The sequence below is a fragment of the Miniopterus schreibersii genome, assembly GCF_964146895.1.
Source record: "Miniopterus schreibersii genome assembly, chromosome: 4".
Lineage (NCBI taxonomy): Eukaryota > Metazoa > Chordata > Mammalia > Chiroptera > Miniopteridae > Miniopterus > Miniopterus schreibersii.
Genome location: NC_138105.1, coordinates 19,596,628 through 19,616,657, shown reverse-complemented (window position 1 = coordinate 19,616,657; position 20,030 = coordinate 19,596,628). Strand labels below are relative to the sequence as shown.

The 20,030-nt window shown below is 45.7% G+C and overlaps 2 protein-coding genes across 3 annotated transcripts in view; one reads left to right on the top strand and one right to left on the bottom strand.

Moving 5' to 3' along the window:
• The window catches only part of CTNNA1 (catenin alpha 1), a 174,360-nt gene extending 168,233 nt beyond the window's left edge, over positions 1–6,127 (top strand). The window contains exons 14-18 of the mRNA XM_081134979.1: positions 1,277–1,387; positions 2,460–2,641; positions 2,784–2,889; positions 3,931–4,065; positions 4,932–6,127. Of these exons, the coding sequence (XP_080991105.1) occupies positions 1,277–1,387; positions 2,460–2,641; positions 2,784–2,889; positions 3,931–4,065; positions 4,932–5,219 (822 nt within the window). The 3' untranslated portion in view covers positions 5,220–6,127. The remainder of the gene's footprint in view (positions 1–1,276; positions 1,388–2,459; positions 2,642–2,783; positions 2,890–3,930; positions 4,066–4,931) is intronic.
• A 4,249-nt stretch (positions 6,128–10,376) lies between these two features.
• SIL1 (SIL1 nucleotide exchange factor) overlaps positions 10,377–20,030 on the bottom strand; it is a 252,419-nt gene continuing 242,765 nt past the window's right edge. For both annotated transcript variants that reach the window (XR_013998657.1, XR_013998658.1), the window contains exon 11: positions 10,377–10,980. The gene's annotated coding sequence lies outside the window, so the exon portion shown is untranslated. The remainder of the gene's footprint in view (positions 10,981–20,030) is intronic.

The following is a 20,030-nucleotide window of genomic DNA, read 5'->3' as shown; positions in this document are numbered from 1 at the left end:
AGGCCAGTGTCAGACGCTTTTTTTGACTGGCCCAGAGTACCCTGTTTGGAGCTATCAACAACCCACACCTTGAGTCCCCTCTCTTGGGGCTGAGTGTGTTTGGACAGGACCAAGATGCACACCAAGAGTGCTTTTCCAAGGCCCAGGTCCAGAAACAGATCAGGCAAAGACTCAAAGCACTCTGAGGTCTGCCTCTGCCTGGAGGCTGATTAATCTGATTCTCTTAACAAGCCTCAGGCTGTAGAAACTCCACAGGGTAGGGTGAGAGGTTTTCCAGCAGGGTGGGGCAACTGCTACCCCCTCCCCCACGCAAAAGCAGCAGATTTCCTGATGAAGATGTCCTCTGCCCTATGGGGGAATGACTGGGCACAGGAATCCAGGGAGGTGCCCTCTGAGCTCTATCTCCAGAACCCACAACCTTAGGTTCTCAGCTCCAGTCCAGTCCTCTCTGTCCTCCCCCTGCTGGAGCCCAAGGTGAGTGGCTGCACATGAAACTTTGTGTGTTGGCTCTTTAAGAGGGTGCCTGCATTTCCAGCTGTCTCTCCCTGGCAGAGAGAAACCCTGCTGCTTTTTGCAGACAGATGTTATGTGGGCACCTTTCTGAGTTCTGATGCTCTGGGCTGGGGAGCCCAGCCTGGGGTTTAGGCCCCAGAGTCCTCAGTGGGAACCCCCACAGCTGAGATCACCCTCCGGACCTTCAGCTGCTGCCTGTGGGAGCCCAGCCAGCCCTCTCGCCTCCGCACTTCCTGCCAGTTTCTATGGCGTCTCCACTTTTCCTGCTTGGTTGTGAGGGTGCTCCCCAGCTCGTCTTCAGTTGTATTTGATTATTCAGGATGGTTTTTGTCTATTTTAGTTGTAATTCCAGTTTGGTCCTGGGAGAGGGTCAGTGTAGCTTCCACTCAGTCTGCCGCCATGTTGAATCTCTCAAAATAACTCTATTTTTAATACAATACCTTTTCTACCCAGGACAGTTCTCGTCTTTAGATGCAGCATTAAGAAGAGTGAATCTTAACTCAGGGGTGGGAATTGAAGCCCTAAAAATGTGGTGACCTCACTTACTGTTGTTGGACAAACTGCCCACATGTGCATCAGTGAGGCAGGGTCTCAGGCGAACGATGAGTGCTTTTAGCTTTATTACCCACACCTGTTTGGAATACTGCACATGAAAGTCCAGAATTCTGGGTGTTCATATATCAGGCAGGGTGTCGGCTGAGAGGCTCGGGACAGCTAGAGGCCCAACATTGTGTCTGACTCATAATCTCTCTCTTGGTGGCAGACTCCTGAGGAGCTGGATGACTCTGACTTTGAGACAGAAGACTTTGATGTCCGAAGTAGGACAAGCGTCCAGACAGAAGATGATCAGCTGATAGCTGGCCAGAGTGCCCGGGTAAGGAATCAGTAAACTTGTTCTGCAGACCTTCCCTGTCCCTCTCAGGTCTTAGCTTTTCTTTTCCAGGAAAATTCTCTCAGTATTGAGAACCTGGTTTTCCCCTTTTTTTTTCCTGGCAGTAGGATGGAAGTTAACCTAAGTTGTGGTATCTGCTAGTCAATTGTAGGTTCCTCCAAAGTGTTTCCTCAGTTTGGAGCAGGACAGTGGGCCTCAGCTGTGCCCTGGGGCTTTGGTTTAGGACCAAGTCCTGCATCAGGAGAGCCCTAGGATCTAATCAACGCAACATTTGTTAAAAGGATTGTAAAATCAAAGGATTGCTGTCTTTGCCCATATCAGTAGTACCATGGGTATGAAATATTTATTTATGGTTTTAAAAAAATAACAGTGGGATATTCAAGAAAGTCAGAGCCTTTCCATTCTTTTCAGTCATTAAATCTTCAATCAATAGCATTTATGTTTTGGGGAGGATGCCAAGAAATATTTCTAAGGAGTCTTTTTTTTACTTCTCAGAAATCATTTTGAACAGTGAGTGCATTCGTGCTTTAGGTTCCACTCAGTCATGAGCACTTTGGGAGGCTGGGGGGGCGCGGGGGGAGCATGAGGCCTCTAGGTGCTGCTTTGATAAGGTTTAAATGGCCACTGAAATATACAGAATATATATTCCTCAGTAGGTCCTCTGCCTGCATAGTTTAAAATTTACATTCTAAAACCACTTTCAGTTCGCCTTGAAAAATTAGAGATGCAATATAGTCACAGGAAATGCTTGTTCAGGGCCCACCAGGGAAGGGGCTGCAAGCATTAGCCCTGCTCATCTCCGCTCTCCATGGCAGGAGACAGGATGAAACTTCTACAGAAGTGTGATCACATTAGCCCTGTACCCCTTTTTGTTTGCCTCCACATTAAAACTATTCTTAAAAATGGGTCGGGAATGGCCCTTCAGGCAAAATGAAACCTATTAAAGCATTATCCTGCCTATGCCATAATTGCTTGGTGAAAACGCTTTTGGGTAATGTACTGTGAGAATGTCATATTCTCTTCATGTAAGAGCTTTCTGTGCTGCTTATTTTAGGCAATCATGGCTCAGCTTCCCCAAGAGCAAAAAGCAAAGATTGCGGAACAGGTGGCCAGCTTCCAGGAAGAAAAGAGCAAGCTGGATGCTGAAGTGTCCAAATGGGATGACAGTGGTAACGACATCATCGTGCTGGCCAAGCAGATGTGCATGATCATGATGGAGATGACTGACTTCACCCGGTGAGCACACCCGGCCCCACCAGCTGCACAAGGGCAGCTCTCCTCCCCACAGGTCACCTCGGACACGCAGGACCGGCTTCTCTTTCCACCCACCGCCAGCTCTGAGGGGCTCCATACAATAATCCTTGTTTCCTTCTCTCAGAGGTAAAGGACCGCTCAAAAATACATCGGATGTGATCAGTGCTGCCAAGAAAATTGCTGAGGCAGGATCCAGGATGGATAAACTTGGCCGTACCATCGCAGACCATGTAAGTGACAGACTTGCCATGTGGGACTTTGGGTCTCAGGCAGCCGAGCCTGGTCTGTTACTCAGGCGGCCGTAACAGTTCTCATTAGAGCGCACATCTGGAGCAGGTGTGCCTGTCCTGAGTCACAGCTAAAAACTAACCTCTCCTGGTGACTTGTTAGTTCTCTTCAGAACTTCAGCTCGGAGCAGGTACTGCTTCTGCAAGCCTAGCACATTGACCCCAGGTGTGTGAGTGCCTCTTCCCGTGGATTCACTTCATAGAAGCAGGCTAATGTGCCCCAGTTGGGAACAGACATCTGTGTCCTCAGCACTGGGTTCTCAACTACCCAGCCTTCATAAACCCCTTCATTCCCTGTATTGATATGTCAGAAAACATGGTTCCTACCTCCTACATAACCATCTTAAAATGAGTCCGATAGGGTTCTGCTGTGTTCCTGTAGCTTCTTGGAATAAAATTCAAAATTTCCAGCGTGGTCTACAGGTCTGTTTATACCACGCGCTCGCTCACTGTGCCCAGTCTCACAGAGGGAAGTGTTTGCGGTAAATACTCAGAGGTGCTCTGTTTCCTTCTCTGTGTAAAGCTTCTGAAGCTGGCCCTGAGCTTTGGCAGCAAGACAGGAATTGGGCAGTGGCTGCCTTTGAATTTCCCAGTGCTGGTCAAGGCCTCACCACCCCAAGTGCTTTTTTCTCACTTTGATTCACTCATCCTCCATCTTTGCCTGAAGTGAACCTCTCCTTTCCTCAGATGTTTAGTGTATCATAATTGAGAGAAGAGCCATTGGGAGGGTTATTACTGAGCTCAGAGCACTCTGAATTTTCTCTAGAACCAGGCTCTTGCTTGCTGAGGCTTTTTCTCACCTTCAGGGGCCTGGGTCCAAGCAGAGGGTAGCCTAGGTAACTGCCCCAGGTAATTGGGTAACTCACCTCCCATGCCCTTTGCTCCAACAAGGAAGCCTCTTGGTGGCATACTGAGAGCTTTAGAAATAGCCCCCGGGGGTGGGTGTGTTTGGGGTGCTCTGTGCTAAACCTATTCTCCCATCAGTGTCCAGACTCAGCCTGCAAGCAGGACCTGCTGGCCTACCTGCAGCGCATCGCCCTCTACTGCCACCAGCTCAACATCTGCAGCAAAGTCAAGGCCGAGGTACAAAACCTTGGTGGGGAGCTCGTCGTCTCTGGAGTAAGTATCATCTGTGAAAAGAAGTGGTTGGTGGGCTCTGGCCTTTTCCACATAAACTCCTTACCTGTCCTGCACTGGAAAGGTGTGCAGTGGAAATCCCTGTCTGTTCCTTGGAAGCCAAGGGCTGTACCTCGGTTGCTCTGCTGAGTAGTATCCTGCCTTGTCTCTTTACCATGTCACATTTCTGGACCTCTTGTCACTTACGGCAGGGTAAAGAGGTGGTCTCGCTCAGTGTGCTGGGCTCCAGTAATTTCCCTTGGCTTCTGCTGTGACCATAGAATTTCCTTTCAAAGAAACTTTGTATGTTATACATACTGGTACCATTTGCTCACCCTACAGAGTCAGTGCCCCTGGGCACAACTGGAAGTGGTGAGTTTTTTATTCACTTAAACAAGCTGGAGGAGGCGGCCTTTAGTCAGTTATCCTGGATAGAAAACTTGTTGGCCCTAGTTGGTTTGGCTCGGTGGTTGGAGCATCGGCCCTTGGACTGAAGGGTCCTGGGTTCCATTCCGGTCAAGGGCATGTACCTTGGTTGCAGGCTCAGTCTCCGGCCCCGGCCGGGGCGAGTGTGGGAGGCAACCAATAGATGTCTCTCTCTCTCTCCCCACCCCCACCCCCCTTCCACTCTCTGAAAAAGCAATGGAAAAATATTAACAAAATTTTTTTTTCTTTTTTATTGAGAGGCTGGGGACGGTGCCTTACAAAAGATCTGAAACAGGCATTTTCGGGGTGTTTAGATAAGAGCAGGCAGCCATTGGGAGAGAGCTAATTAGTAAAAGGGCTACTGCCCATCCCTGGAGGCGGAGTAGTGGGGGGGCTGGAGGTCAGGCCTGTGCTCCTCACCACCCTATGATTGTGTCTCTTAGGTGGACAGCGCCATGTCTCTGATCCAGGCCGCCAAGAACTTGATGAATGCCGTGGTGCAGACAGTGAAGGCATCCTATGTGGCATCCACCAAATACCAGAAATCTCAGGGTATGGCTTCCCTCAACCTCCCAGCTGTGTCGTGGAAGATGAAGGCACCTGAGAAAAAGCCCTTGGTGAAGAGAGAGAAACAGGATGAAACACAGACCAAGATTAAACGGGCATCTCAGAAGAAGCACGTGAACCCTGTGCAGGCCCTCAGCGAGTTCAGAGCCATGGATAGCATCTAAGGCTGCCCTAGCCAGCTGCCCCCACCCCCTGGGGCTGTTCTTCACTCAGATGTATTTGCTAAGTAGAGCACTGATGTTAGATTCCACAGGGAAATAGGCAGATTTTAAACCTGGCCAGGTGGTGAATTTCGCAAGGACGTATTTGTGTTTAAATCAGTCACAAATACTTTTAGAATTCAGGAGCATATTTCTAGCTATATTTTTTATAAGCTTAAATAAAAATAAAAATTCCATAACCAAAGAGAATCCCACATTAACTTGTTAGTAACATTCTTGACTAAGTTGTGTGGTGTGGCGTGGCATTAGGGTTTGAGAGAAGGGGAGATCTGACTCACCCTTTGTTCAGGGAGGGGCCTTCTACCAGCCCTGGGTCCTGGCAAGTTGGCTGGTATTAAATGCCAAAGATGTCCCAGGGCAAACAATCTGGGTGTCTTAGAAAGCTGTGCCCAGAGAAGGAACGCTCCTAGAAAGGTCCTGAGAGGGACAAACCACGTAAAACATAATGTATCATGAAGAAAACATTACTCTATGACATGAAATGGGAATTTTAATGCATGGTTACAGTTACTAATGTGCTCTGCTGCGGGACATATTAATAAAGTTGCTTTTTTCAGGCCAGAATGTTGTGATGCCATAATCAGAACATGCTTGTTTCCTTTTGTTCAGCTTCAAATGCAAATACATCATTGGGCTCACTTCTAATAATCACAATGTTTCCTGCCTTGGGCTTGCAACAGAAGCCTAACAAAATAGTGTTTGCTTAGGCAATAATTTAGACTTTACCTTATTTGTGATTAATATAGCGATTACTATAGCTACAAGGTATAATTTTACTGTCTTATTTAAATTTTATGAATTTGAATGTTTTTTACACTAACTTTTCCCAATAAATTCCACCATGAAACCAAGTCCAAGAAGCCAAAGTCGTTCTTTGCCTTCCAGCAGTCAGGTTTTACATGAAACATCTCCTGGATCTTCCCCCAGTGTCCCAGCAAGGGGACTATGCCCATGGCCCTAGGCCGGGGATGGGGAATGTCCAGCCCGGGAAGTCATTTGGTCTTGCCCTGCCAAGGCAACCAGAGGTGGGACTCAAAATTCAATAAATGTAGGGGCTTTTTTCACAGCTAATTTTTAAGTTGATAATTTTGTATGGCCCTGAAATGTTATAGCCAAATGGCTCTTGGCAGAAAAAAGGTTCCCCACCGCTGATCTAGGCCAAGGGCCACACAGCCTGCCCTTGTACCTTCCAGGCCAGCCCACCAGGGAGGGCCATGCCTATGTCAGGAATTCTTGTGTCCACCCTTCAAGGGGAAGGTTCAGAACCTTGGAGGCGTCCTTAAAGTCTCCATGGATATCACCCCTAACCCCCTTCTGAGTTCCCATCAGCTTACAACCATACCAGGATAACAGCCGCCTCCAAACTCCATGTCCCTTCCCAGCCAACATCTGCACCTTAAGCAAAGCTCCCTGAAGAGATGTATATAGTCGTTCCCTCCTCCCTCCCGTTCTCTCTGCCATTCCAGTCCACTCTCCTCCCCGCCACTTGACTCCCGTCCCCATAAGAGGGCTGCCAGCACCATCAGATTGATTGGCTCTTTCCTCATCTTACCAACCTCGCTGTACAAGTGCCCAGGTGAACACACTCTTCCTCCCGAAAGCTCCTCACTTGTCTTCTAGAACACTCCACCCTGGCTTTGTCTTCTTACTGGGGGACCCATCTCCACCTCTGCCTAGTCATTAACAGTTGTGCTGACCCCCAGGCTCAGTACCTGGGCCTCTTTTCTGGTTCTACTCATGCTTTCAAACTTAACCAGGCTCCTGGCTTTAATTGCCGACTTCTCCTGTACCTTGACTTTTACAACTGCCTGACTCATAAACTCCACGTGGATGTCGTAATATCTCAAGCTCCACCTGTCCAAATTCTTTTAAAATGTATTGTGGGTCCAACTACTTCTCACCACTTCTGTTTACTGTCACCTGGTCATCATATTAGTTAACCTATTGCTTTGTAACGAATTGCCCCAACTTAGCAGCCAAAATGACACTTATTACCTCAGTTTCTGAAGGTTAGGAATCCAGGAACAGCTCTGGGAGGTTCTGACTTGTTCTCTTGTGAGGCTGCAGTGTCTGAAGGCTAGACAGGCTGGAGGAACTGCTTCCAGGCTCCCTCACATGGCTGCTGGCAGAAGGCCTAGGTTCTTTGCCACGTGGGCCATCCCACAGAGCAGCTCACAGTGTGGTCACTGGTTTCCCCAGTGAATGATCCAGGAGAATGGCAAGCAGATGGGAGCCGCATGGTTTTTTTAAAACCTGATCTCGAAAGTAATATAACTGTCACTGCCACCATATTCTGTTGGTCACACAGACCAACTCTGGTACACTGTGGGAGGGGGACAACACAAGGGGGCAAATGCCAAGAGGAGGACTGCCAGTCACTTGAACCCAGACCACTGTAGTAACCTCCCCATTGGGCTTCCCTGATCATCCTGTTCCCCTGATCCGCACAGCCGTCACAATAATCCCCATAATACAAGCCAGATTGTGTCATTCTCTCAGCTCAGATCTACAGCGGTTTCCATCTCCCAGTAAAAGCCAATGTCCTAAATGATGGTTTTGGTCTCTGGGCCCTCTCTAGCCTCTCCCTTCACCATTCTTTGTCACTCATCCTTTGCACATGTGGTTTCACTGCCTGGAACGCATTCCCCAGAGATATGCCTGTGCTTTCTTAAGATCTTCAGGTGTCTCTTCACAAGTCCCCTTTGAAAAATCCCTACCATGGCCTCCCTTCATAGCATTGAACTTGCTTTACATTTACAGGTCCATCTGTTTCTATTGTAAATTTCACAGGGGCAGGAATCTTGACTTTGTTCACTGCTGACTCTCCAAAGCCCAGGACACTGACTAAATCTCAGGGAACTCCAGGAGGGATGGACCCAGAAGGCTCTGGCCTCCCTCTACTCACCCCCCAACCCCCGACTCTCAGGATCCATGCTGACACTTTGGAATATTCTCATGGCTTTTCTTGCCATCAGTTTGTCACATTCCAAAACTGTCTTCCAGGCTTAAGCTCTAGTTCCCCGTCTGTCCTTAGCTACTTCACCTGATCTGCTGGATGTCCTACACCCCAGCAATCCACCTCCTCTCAACCCATCCACTTCTCTCCAGCAGAGGCCAAGGCCCCATCCCTCATCTCAGTGCTGCAAAGGTTCCTAAATTGGCCTACATCAGCCCCCAGCATCCATTATCCATTCTCTACCTCACAGCAAAAAAATCTTTCACCTCCTGAGTCAAGCCTCTGCTGGCAGCCCTGTGCCTCCTTGCAGTGTGTCTGGCCCTGTAACCCTGCCCCCTGGAGGTGGTTCTGAGGATCCTGTGCTCTCCCTGTGAGCCCATCACGACGTCCTGGTCAGCACCTTTCCCATAACATCATCCCAAACTCAATACCATTACATATTTAAAAAGACTAATGTGTTTAACTGCATCTCCTTCTAAGCAGTATCTGTGAAATCATGTTTGATATGCTAGTTACACTTTTTCTAATATACATCAAAGTAACATTTTGATAAATGTTCATATATTATCTAAAATCATCCAAGTACCACTCTGGAAACACTGGTCCACAGCTGCCATTGCTGGCCTGGCCTGACCTGCATTCTTTTGGGGAACAGACAGCATTGGTCTTTCTCACCCCATCATTCAGAAAAGGGTCTGGTACATGCTTGAGGAACCATTTGAACCATTCATTGACTTCAACCAATCTATCAAAAGATACTAGGAGGCTAAAAACAGGTAACAGGAGGCACCACCCAAAAATCCTGAAACCCTCCATCTCAGAGACAACAGCCTAGAGCAGTGCAGCCTGGGCTGAGCACCAGGGAGACTTACCTCACTGTGATCCTTTGCCACCTACTAAGAGAATGGTCTCCCTTGGCATCCTGAGGCTTCTTGCTTCCCAGCAGGGCAGACAAGACCCTCAACAACACCTCCATCCGCAACAGTGCCTCACCAGCCTGGCACTCTGGGCGTGGCCACTCCTCTCACCTGCTCTGGCCACTACCTGCACCCAAGGACTACAGAACCCACCTCTCCTCTCCTGGCAGCAGCTGCCCTGCTAACCACCCTGCACCACCTCCCATGGCTCCTGGGCAGATACTTCAAAGGTCCTACCTCATCTCTGCAGCCTTAATTCTCACAGCTTCCAACCTCCACCCAGGCCAGGGTGACCTCTCCACTGAAGGAAGAGAAGCTGCTATGTGGTGGACACTCCCAGAGCCCATGTCAGGCCTTAACCCACAACCCCCCATCTCATCTCTACAACCTGTGAGGTATCGGTGCTACTGCTACTACTGAGTCTTTACACCAAAGTCACACAGCTGGCAAGAGCCAACACCCCCTTCTAGCTTCAAGATCCAGTCCCTCCAAAGCCACCAGGTTGTGATCACCCCTTCTGGAGCCCCAGAGGGTAGTGCAGGGGACTGTGCCCCCTCCCCCACCCTAACCTTCCTCTCAAAAGGCTGACTAGCTGGAAACTCCCTCATGCTCCCACCCACATCTGCCCCAGGTTCTTAGGACTATGCCTGTTAGGATGCACCAACACTCAAGGTCCCTGGCTAAAGCCACCCCCTAGCCTCCTCAAAGACTTTGCCCCACAATCTCCTGTTTCCTGCCTCCACAAGTTTTTCTTCCTTCTGGATCTCTCATCAGCATACAAAACATGTTCTGATAGATCCCATAGTTTAAAAAGAAAAGACAATACAAAAAGCTTTCCTTGAGTCCATGTCTCCCCTCCCTCCCCTTACCCAGAGGGCCTTAGATGAGTGTTCAGGCCCTCTGTCTCTACTTCCCTCCTCCACGCCCCCCAGCCCACACCTCTGTCCAGTCCTCCTCTAAGTAGCACCTGGAGTTGGTGGCCAGCCCTTCCCTCATTGCAACTTCTTGAGATTACCACAGTCCCTACCCTTCACCAAGCCCTGCTCACCTCCATACAAGCTCATTCTACTGACCTCTAAGGTTGAGGTGGTCCAGGTGACAGACCTTGGTGCCCTTCTCCTTGGTGGTATGTTGATAAATGGGTAATAACCAGCTCTCCAGGGCAGAGCTGGGAGGGGGTGCATACACACACACACACACAAACACACACACATATACACATACATCATTTATATACATTTTACTCCTATAAAGGGATTGTAGCACACAATTCACAAATAACAAAATACACAATACTCTCTACTGATTCTCACAGGATTTCAATGATTTTTGTTGAAATCCTGCATTCATAGCCAACTGACAGTTGTAATTGACAAAGGAGTCTGGTTCTGACAAGAATGCTGGTTGATACTTAACGTCAAGGAGTAAGATGAAAGTGAAACAACAAAAACATCTGTGGGAGTTTCACTTGTTCATCAGCGAATGACTTCTTTGCTAAATCAGATAATAACTGTCAAATACTGTAAGACAAGTCCTTCAGATTTCTGTGCTATCGATAGATGACACTTTTAAGTTTAATCAGCATTTTATTAACACTTTTGAAACATTTTCTTCATCACTTGAAGTCTAGACAATCAACAAAACAATAAATTAAGCCTTGATTTGTAGCATTTCCCAGTGTCCATGGTGTAAATACTCCATCAGATTTCTAGCCACGAAGGTGACGTCTTGAAGGTGGGGCTGGAAAGCACAGGTGCGCACTGTTGATTAGTGTCTCCACCACCCAGATATGACAGACATAAGTCATCTCGAGAGCAGAAATAATGGTCGACTGTAAAGTAACCAGGAGAGTTTATTACCTTTAAAAATTTTAGTTTTAAGTTTACACACAGTAAAATCTACTCTTTGTGGTGTACAACTCTTTGAGTTTTGACAAATGCATACAGTTGTGTAATCACCACCACATTCAAGATACAGAACAGTCCCATCACCACCCCCCTAAGATTCCCTTGTGTTACCCACAATGTCGTGGAACCATCCGCCTACCCTAAGTCTTGGCAAAAACCTTCCCTGGTAATTCTGTCTTTTCCAGAAAGTCATAAAATGGAATTAGACAATATGTGGGCCTTTTGAGCCTGCCTTCTTTCCATCAGCAAAATGCCTTTGAGATGCACACAGGTTCATTCATTTCCGCTGCGGAGCAGGGCTGCTGTATGGATGTGTCAGTTTGTCCATCCATTCCTCAAGGCCCCTGCATTTGAATTGTTTCTAGGTTTTTTTTTCATTCTTACAAATAAAGTTGACATAAGCAGTTGAACGTAGATTTTCCTTTATCTTGGGTAAATATTTAGGAGGGAGACTGATTGTTGAATGGTGTATGTTGAACTTTATAAGAAACTACTAAACTGTTTTCCGCAGTGGCTGCATCCTTTTGCTTTGCCAGCAACACTGTTCTGCATCCTCATCAGCGCATGACAGTGTCAGGTTTTTGTTAGAACTCTCTGCCTAACTCAAGCTCACAAAGATTTCTCTCGTTTTCTTCTATAAGTTTTACAATTTTTCATTTAGGTTTATGGCTACATTTGAGTTAAATTTTGTATAGCATGACAGATATAGGTCAAGGTTCAGTTTTTAAAATATAGCTGTCCAGTTGTTGCACCACCACTTACTAAAAAGATGATCCTTTCTTCACTGGAGTGTCTTTGTCTTTACACCTTTATCAAAAATCAATTAAATGTATTTGTAGGGGTCTATTTCTGAACTTTCTATTGTCATTCATTGGTCTACGTGTCTATCCTTTGGCCACTGACACAATGTCTTGATTACTATAGTCTTTGTAGTAAGTTTTAAAATCAGGTAGTGTGAGTTCTCCAAATTTTTTCTTTTTTCAAGATTGTTTTAGCTACTCCAATTCATTTGCATTTCCATATAAGTTTTCAAATCAGACTCTGGGTATCCAAAAAGTTCCTGCTGGGATTGCATTGACTCTATAGGTCAATTCTGGAGGGATGGCATCTTAACAATACTTCCAACCCATGAACTCAGTGTGTCTATTTAGATCTTTTTTTCTTTCATCACTGTTTTGTACTTTTCAGCATTAAAATTCTGCTGTCAGACTTATAGGTATTTCATCTGTTCCGATGCTGTTATAAATGATATTGTTTTTTAAATTTCATTTCCAATATTTTATTGCTAGTACATAGAAATGCAATTGATTTCTGTATATTGACCTTATATTTTGTGACCTTAATAAACTCATTGTTTATTAACAGTAAGTTGGAAATTTTTTGTACATTTCACGGGATTTTCTACATTGACAATCATGTTATCAGTGAATAGAGACAGTTTTATTTCTTCTTTTTCAATATGTATGCCTTTTATTTCATTTTCTTGCCTTACTGGACTTCCAGTCCAATACTGAAAAGGAGAAGTGAGTGGGCATTCTTGCCTTGTTCCCAGTCTTAGGGAGAAAGCAGTCTTTGACCATTAAGTTTGATGTTTGTTTATAGGTTTTTACGTGGTTTCCCTTCATCAGGTTCCCTTCTATTCCTAATTTGCTGGGAGTTTTCATTATAAGTAGATACTGAATTTTGTCAGGTGTTTTTTTTTTCCTGCATCTACTGAGATGATTGTATGGCTTTTTCTTTTGTCTGTTAATATGGGAATTGAGTTGAACTAGCCTTGCATTCCCAGGATAAACCCCATTTGGTGATGCTGTAGCATCCTTTTATACACAAAGGTGGACAAAAATAGGTGTCCAGTTGCACTGTGACATTCTTTTGAGTTAATAAAGCTACTATAATAATCATAACTTGTCTCTTTCCATACAAACTGTAAACCTACTTTTGCCCACACTCGATGTGCTAGGATTCTGTTGAGTCCTGCATCAAGGATTTCAGTAGGAACCTTAGAGAAATCTGAAGTACTTACTACAGCCTCCAGATCTCCCCTCCCCAATACCTCCTGTCCTCATTGTTTATGTGGGGTATTACTCTGTAGAGTTTTTTCTTTTAATATCTTTGTCTAGTATCGGTATCAGAGTAATGCTGGCCTCATGAAATGGATTTGGAAGTATTTTCTTCTATTTTCAGAAAGAGACTTTATAGAATTGGTATTATTTGGGAGAATTTGCCAATGAAACCTTCTGGGTTTGGAATTCTCTTTGTGAGGTTTTAAACCATGAATTCAATTTCTTCAGTAGATAATAGGACTACACAGGATACCTATTTATTCTTGAGTGAGCTTTGGTAGCTTGTGTTTGTGGGAGGCAGAATAGTGGCTCCCCAAAGATGTCCACATCCTACTCCCTGGAACCTGTGAATATGTTTGCTATATGGAAAAGGGGAATTAAGGTTGCAGATGGAATTAAAGTTGCATATCAGCTGATTTTAAAATAAAGAGATTATCCTGGATTTTCCAGGTGGGCCCAATGTTATCACAAGGGGCCTTAAAGTGGAAAAGGTAGGCAGAAGAGTCAGTCAGAATGATGTCATATGAGAACTGAACTTGCTTTTGCTAACTTTGAAGGAGGAGGAAGGGTCTACAAGCCAACGAATGCAGGCAGCTTCTAGGAGCTGGAAAAGGCAAAGAAATGGATCCTGTCAGAGCCGACAGGAAGGAATGCAGTCCTGTTGGTGGCTTTGATTTTCACATTGTGAAACTGCCAGATTTCTGACCTATAAAACTGTAAGATAATGTGGGTTGTTTTAAGGCACTAATCTCATGCTGCAATAAAAAACTAATGTAGTGAAAGACAGTGTTTTTCAAGAAATTGGGCCATCATTTCTTTTAAGTTGTCAAATTTATGGACCTAGTGTTGTAGTGTTCACTTTATCCTTTTAATGCTTGTAGGACATAGTGATATCCCCTCTTTAATTCCTGATATTGGTAATTTGTGTCTTTTTGTCAAAGAACCATATTTCCATTTCACTGATTTCCTCTAGCTATTCTTCTGCCTTCAATTTTATTGGTTTATGTTCTTATCTGTATTATTTTTTCTTATGTTTCCCTTGGGTTTAACCTGCTCTTCTTACTAATTTTTAAAAATTACCTTTGCTTTTTAAACATATTAATTGTAAGTTTACATAATTTTATTATTATTTTTTATCCTCACCTGAGGATATTTTTTCCATTGCTTTATCAGAGAGAGTGGAAGGTGGAGAGAGAAATATCAATGTGAGAGAAATATATCGACTGGTTGCCTCCCACATGTGCCCCGACATGGACCAGGGATTAAGCCAGCAACCATGGTATGTGCCCTCGACTGGAATCAAATGTGGGACCGACCCTTCAGTCCTTGGGCCGATGCTCTAACCACTGAACAACCAGCTAAGTCTGATTTTTATTTATTAATTTTTTTTAATTTTTAAATTTTATTTTTGGTTAAAATATTACAGATGTCCCTTTTTCTCCTCAATGACTGGTTCCACCCCATCCCATCCCCCTCCCCAGTCCCTCTCCCCACCACTGTCTGTGTCCTTGAGTTGTGTATATATGCATATACATTTTTTGGTTACTCTCTCCCCCTCCACCCACCCGCCCTCCTCCCTCCCTCTGACATTCGTCAGTCTCATCTATGCTTCCACGTCATTCAATCTATTCTGTTCATCAGTTTATTAAGTTCTTTAGCTTTCACGTATAAGTGAGATCATGTGATGTTTGTCTTTCACTGCCTGGCTTATTTCACTTAGCATAATTTTCTCCAGGTCCATCCATACTGTCCCAAAGGGTACGAGATTATTCTTTATAGCTGCGTAGTATTCCATGGTGTAAATGTCCCACAGCTTTTTTATCCACTCATCTACTGATGGGCACTTGGGCTGTTTCCAGATCTTAGCTACTGTAAACTGTGCTGCTATGAACACAGGGGTACATGTATTCTTTCTGATGAGTGTTTCAGGATTCTTAGGATACATTCCTAGGAGTGGAATCACTGGGTCAAAAGGCAGCTCCATTTCTAATTTTTTGAGGAACCTCCATACTGTTTTCCATAATGGCTGCCCCAGTCTGCATTCCCACCAGCAGTGCACCAGGGATCCCCTTTCTCCACACCCTCGCCAGCACCTGTCCTTTGTTGATTTATTGATGGTGCCATTCTGGCAGGTGTGAAGTGATACCTCATTGTGGTTTTAATTTGCATCTCTCTGATGATCAGCGACGTCGAGCATTTTCTCATGTGTCTCTTGGCCATCCGTATGTCCTCTTTGGAGAAGTGTCTATTCAGGTCCTTTGCCCATTTCTTAACTGGGTTGTTTGTCTTCCTCTTGCTGAGTAATATGAGTTCTTTGTACACTTTGGAGATTAGCCCCTTATCAGATACATCCTTGGCAAATATGTTTTCCCAGACCATGGGGTTCCTTTGTATTTTGAGGCTGTTTTCTTTTGCTGTGCAGAAGCTTTTTAGTTTGATGTAGTCCTATATGTTTATTTTTTCTTTTGTTTCTCTTGCCCTAGGAGATGTATCAGTGAAAATTCCACTACGTGGGATGTCTGTGACTTTACTGCCTATGTTTTCTTCCAGGATTTTTATGGTTTCGTGACTTACATTTAAGTCTTTTATCCATTTTGAGTTTATTTTTGTGTATGGTGAAAGTTGGTGGTCTAGTTTCATTTTTATGCATTTATCTGTCCAATTTTCCCAGCACCACTTATTGAAGAGACTGTCTTTACTCCATTGGATACTCTTGCCTCCTTTGTCAAATATTAACTGACCATAATGGCGTGGGTCTATTTCTGGGGACTCTGTTCTGTTCCATTGATCTATATGCCTGTTGTTGTACCAGTACCAGGCTGCTTTGATTACAATGGCTTTGTAGTACAGTTTGAAATCCGGTAATGTGATCCCTCCCACTCTGTTCTTTTTTCTCAAGATGGCTGCAGCTATTCGGGGTCTTTTTTGGTTCCATATAAATTTTCGAAATGTTTGTTCTAAGGTCTGTGAAATAGGCTGTTGGTATTTTAATAGTAATTGCACTGAATTTATAGATTGCTTTGGGTAGTATGGACATTTTAATGATATTAATTCTTCCAATCCACGAGCATGGTATCTTCTTCCACTTGTTTAAATCTTCCTCTATTTCTTTTTTCAGTGTCACGTAGTTTTCCAAGTACAGGTCTTTCACATCCTTGGTTAAGTTTATTCTTAGGTATCTTATTTTTTTAGTTGCAATGGTAAATGGTATTGCTTTTTTAGTTTCTCTCTGAAAGTTCATTGTTGGTGTATAAGAATGCCATTGATTTCCAGATGATTTTGTATCCAGCTACCTTGCCAAATTCGTTTATCAAATCTCGTAGTACTTTGATGGAGTCTTTAGGGTTTTCTATGTACAATATCATGTCATCTGCAAATAATGACAGTTTTACTTCCTCCTTTCCAATTTGGATACCTTTGATATTTTCTTCCTGTCTGATGGCTATGGCGAGGACTTCCAGTACTATATTGAATAAGAGTGGTGAAAGTGGACATCCCTGTCTTGTTCCTGTTTTTAATGGAAATGGTTTTAGTTTTTGACCATTGAGTGTGATGATTTTAATTTTTTAATTAATTATTGTTTTAAAATGTGTTTTTATTCATTTTAGAGAGAGAGGAAGGGAGAAGGAGAGAGAGGAGAAACTTTGATGTGAGAAAGAAACAGAGATTGGCTGCCTCATGTACGCACCCATCCAGGTACCGAACATGCAACCTGGGTATGTGCCCTGCCCAGGAATCGAACCGGCGACCAACTAACCCACATTGGCCAGGCTGGTTTTCAATAATGGCAGTGTTTAACAACTAGCTCGCAATGTTTCTGAAACCCACATGGCTTACAGGCTGCTATGAGCTGGCTCCAGCACAGACTACTTCTACATTTGTCTTCACATGTGACCTCTTCTTCCCTAGGCTCCCCACTCTTTCTCCAGCTGCCTGTTCAACATCTCCACTTGAATGTCCAATTGACATCTCAATAAAACTACATCTAAAACAACGTCTACTATAATGTCTCAATCTTTTCTCCTCTACCCTTCTCTCTTCCCACTTCTGGAAACATTACCTCCAGGCACCCATTTGCTCAGGCCCCCCAAGTGAGGCTTCATCTGTGACCCTTCTTTCCTCACGTGCCACATGCAGCAGATCAGCACATCCTCTCAGCTCCTGTATCTTTAAAATACATCAGGTGTCCGAGCACGTCACACTGCCTTCTCTAGCTCCATAGCCCTGGATCAAACCTCATCACTCTCACCATGATTCTGCAGTAGCCTGCACAGGGTTCCTGCTTCTGTCCTTGCCCCTTTGTCATCTCTTATCACCACAGCAACAACAGTGATCCTGTTAAAATGTCAGTCACATCGAGTCTCTCCTCTGCTCACAACTCTCCATGGCTCCCATCGCAAAGAAAAAACTCCCATCCTTACTATAGCTGCTGAGATCTGACCTCCCCTTGTCACTTACTCTTCTCCTTGCCACTGACTCTTGCTTTTCTTCCAACCCCCCCTGCCATGTTCCTGCCTGAGGACTTTTGCACCTGCCATTCTACAAAGCACTTCCTCCAATCCAGACTCACGGCCATACTTCCTTCTGTTCCCACTATGTCTCCTCAGGGAGGCCTTCCCTAACATCCTCTACCCCTTCTTGTCTCTTATTTTTCCTCATAGCTTTTAGCATTCACTTCCTACCATCATATTATGTACTTATTTGTTGTGGTCTGCCCCTCCCCGGTACTTACCACTTCAAGCCCTGGAACAGTGCCTGGGTCCCAGTAAGTCCTAAATCAAATTTGTTTTGTGAATGAATTTATGAATGAGTGAACAGCAGCTAGGAAAAAACCCAAACTCTTCTCATTGGCTCCCAGCTCCGCCAGGATCAGGGCATGCTCCTTGGCAAGGCTGACAAGGCACTGGAGAACGTGGTCCCCTTGGCCCCTGTGGCTCCACCTTGATGGCCCCTTACCCCCATCACTTCTTCCAGCTACACTGAACTTGTGGGTCCCTCAAATGGACCACTCTCTCTCACCTCAGGCCTTCCTTTATCTTCCTGGGGCTGAAATCCTTTCTCCCTTTCACCTGGCTTGTTTTTCAAGCATCCTTCAGGTCTCAGTTTGGCTACTACCAGTTCTCGGAGGGCTTCCCTGACCTCCTCAGCTCCAACTGACCAAGGCTCCCCCCCAATCACGTCCACGTCACCCTGTGACTGCCTCCCTAACCAGACTGTGAGCTGCCTGACAGCAAGGCCTGTGACTTACTAATCTCAGAACCCTGGGGCCTAACACTGAGTAAGTGTTCAATAAATACAAGTTGAATGAAAGAATGAATGAACAAAAGAAATATTAAAAACCAAACCTGCTGAGTGATAGGATGGGGGACCTAGGGCTACCATCCCACTCCCCATTCCTGTCATCCTCCCACACAGAGGGCCTGTTTCAGCTCAGTCCTGGAGCAGGGAACCAACAATCAGCCAGAGCCTAGGAGGTGTCAGCAAGTCATAGCTCTCAGCGAGTCCTTGCCATGAGGCCAAGAGCCCTATGGCCCCACAACATGAGAGGGGTGGGAGAAGAGGAAAGCAGTCTGAAGGCCCTGGTTGGAAGAAATCACATTAACCCAAGTACTAGTGGCTATGACTCTCCCATTACCATTTCCTTTCTAACTTCAAACCCAGGTCACATTCCTTGGCCACAGCTTCCAGTATGGCACTCAAGGGAGGCAAAGAAGGGTTCCTTCTAGACCTGCATACAGCAATCAATGATGAACCAGTGGCACCAGAACCCACACCCAAGGAGCCTGAGCCCAAGCCCTGGGTCACACTGCTACCTGTCTCCCAGGTGGGTCTGCTTACATGGCCCAGGACCAGGCAGACAGAGGCCCAGCACAAACCGGATGATGAGAACATCTGGCAGATCAAACTTCACCATCCCTGACGCCTTGTCTGTATGTAAAGTGAGGAGGAGGGTAGCAGCAGTCCCACTGCCCAGCCTATTGGCTCAGCAGCCCGGCACTGATCTGGCTTCCCTCACCACAGACCCCAGATGCTCTTTCCTCATCCCCAGGGACCGCCCCCCACCTAAGAGCTCTTGGCCCAAAGTTCCCTTTCTATAGCATCCCAGAGAGTAGAAGAGGTCCTAAGTTAGGCCTCTACTAGTGTAACTCCTTCCAAAGGGACCCCTTCCCATATCCTGGATCAGACCCTGGTAGTTACAGAGGCCTCAAGGGCTAGGGATCCCCAACCCCAGCCTGATAGTACCCCAGGATCTCACAGGTCTCCTTCCATAGCTGCCCACATTCCTGCCAGCAGTTGCTCCTGTGGCCTCCATGCTCACCTCTGCCAGGATGAGGCTCAGACCAGAATCGGTCTCAAACCCAAGCTCCCCCATCTCCCCATGTCTCTCCCTCCTCCTTTCTCAAATCCACCTGCAGTCTGCTGATCCCATCTTTAAAGTGACTCTTGACTTTGGCCTTAGCCAGGCCCCAGCACCTCCTTTCTGAAGCCTGCCCTGCTCTGCCACAGAACAGCTGCTCTACCACTTCTCCTGGCCCTCCCATTACTGCCTGTCAAATTAAACACTACTGCCTTCTGAGCTGTACATTCAAGCCTTCCACAGCATGATCAGCCTGGCAAATCCCAGCTCTGTCACTCACAAGCTGTGTAACCTTAGGCAGATCATTTAGCCTCTCTGAGCCATGATTTTCTCATCTATAAAATGTACTTTGAAAGCTATTGAGAGATTCTAAAGGCAGTGAGGCAGTATCCAACACTTGAGAGACTTGGGTCTGATCCTCACTCTGCCAAAGGAACCCCAAGGCTTCCTACGCTGGTGAAATAGGCTCCTGCTTCCTCCTGCCCACCTAGGAGGGCTCTGTGCAGGCAACAGCTCTCTTCCAAGCTCCTGTGTGCTGTGGCATGTGGTGAGC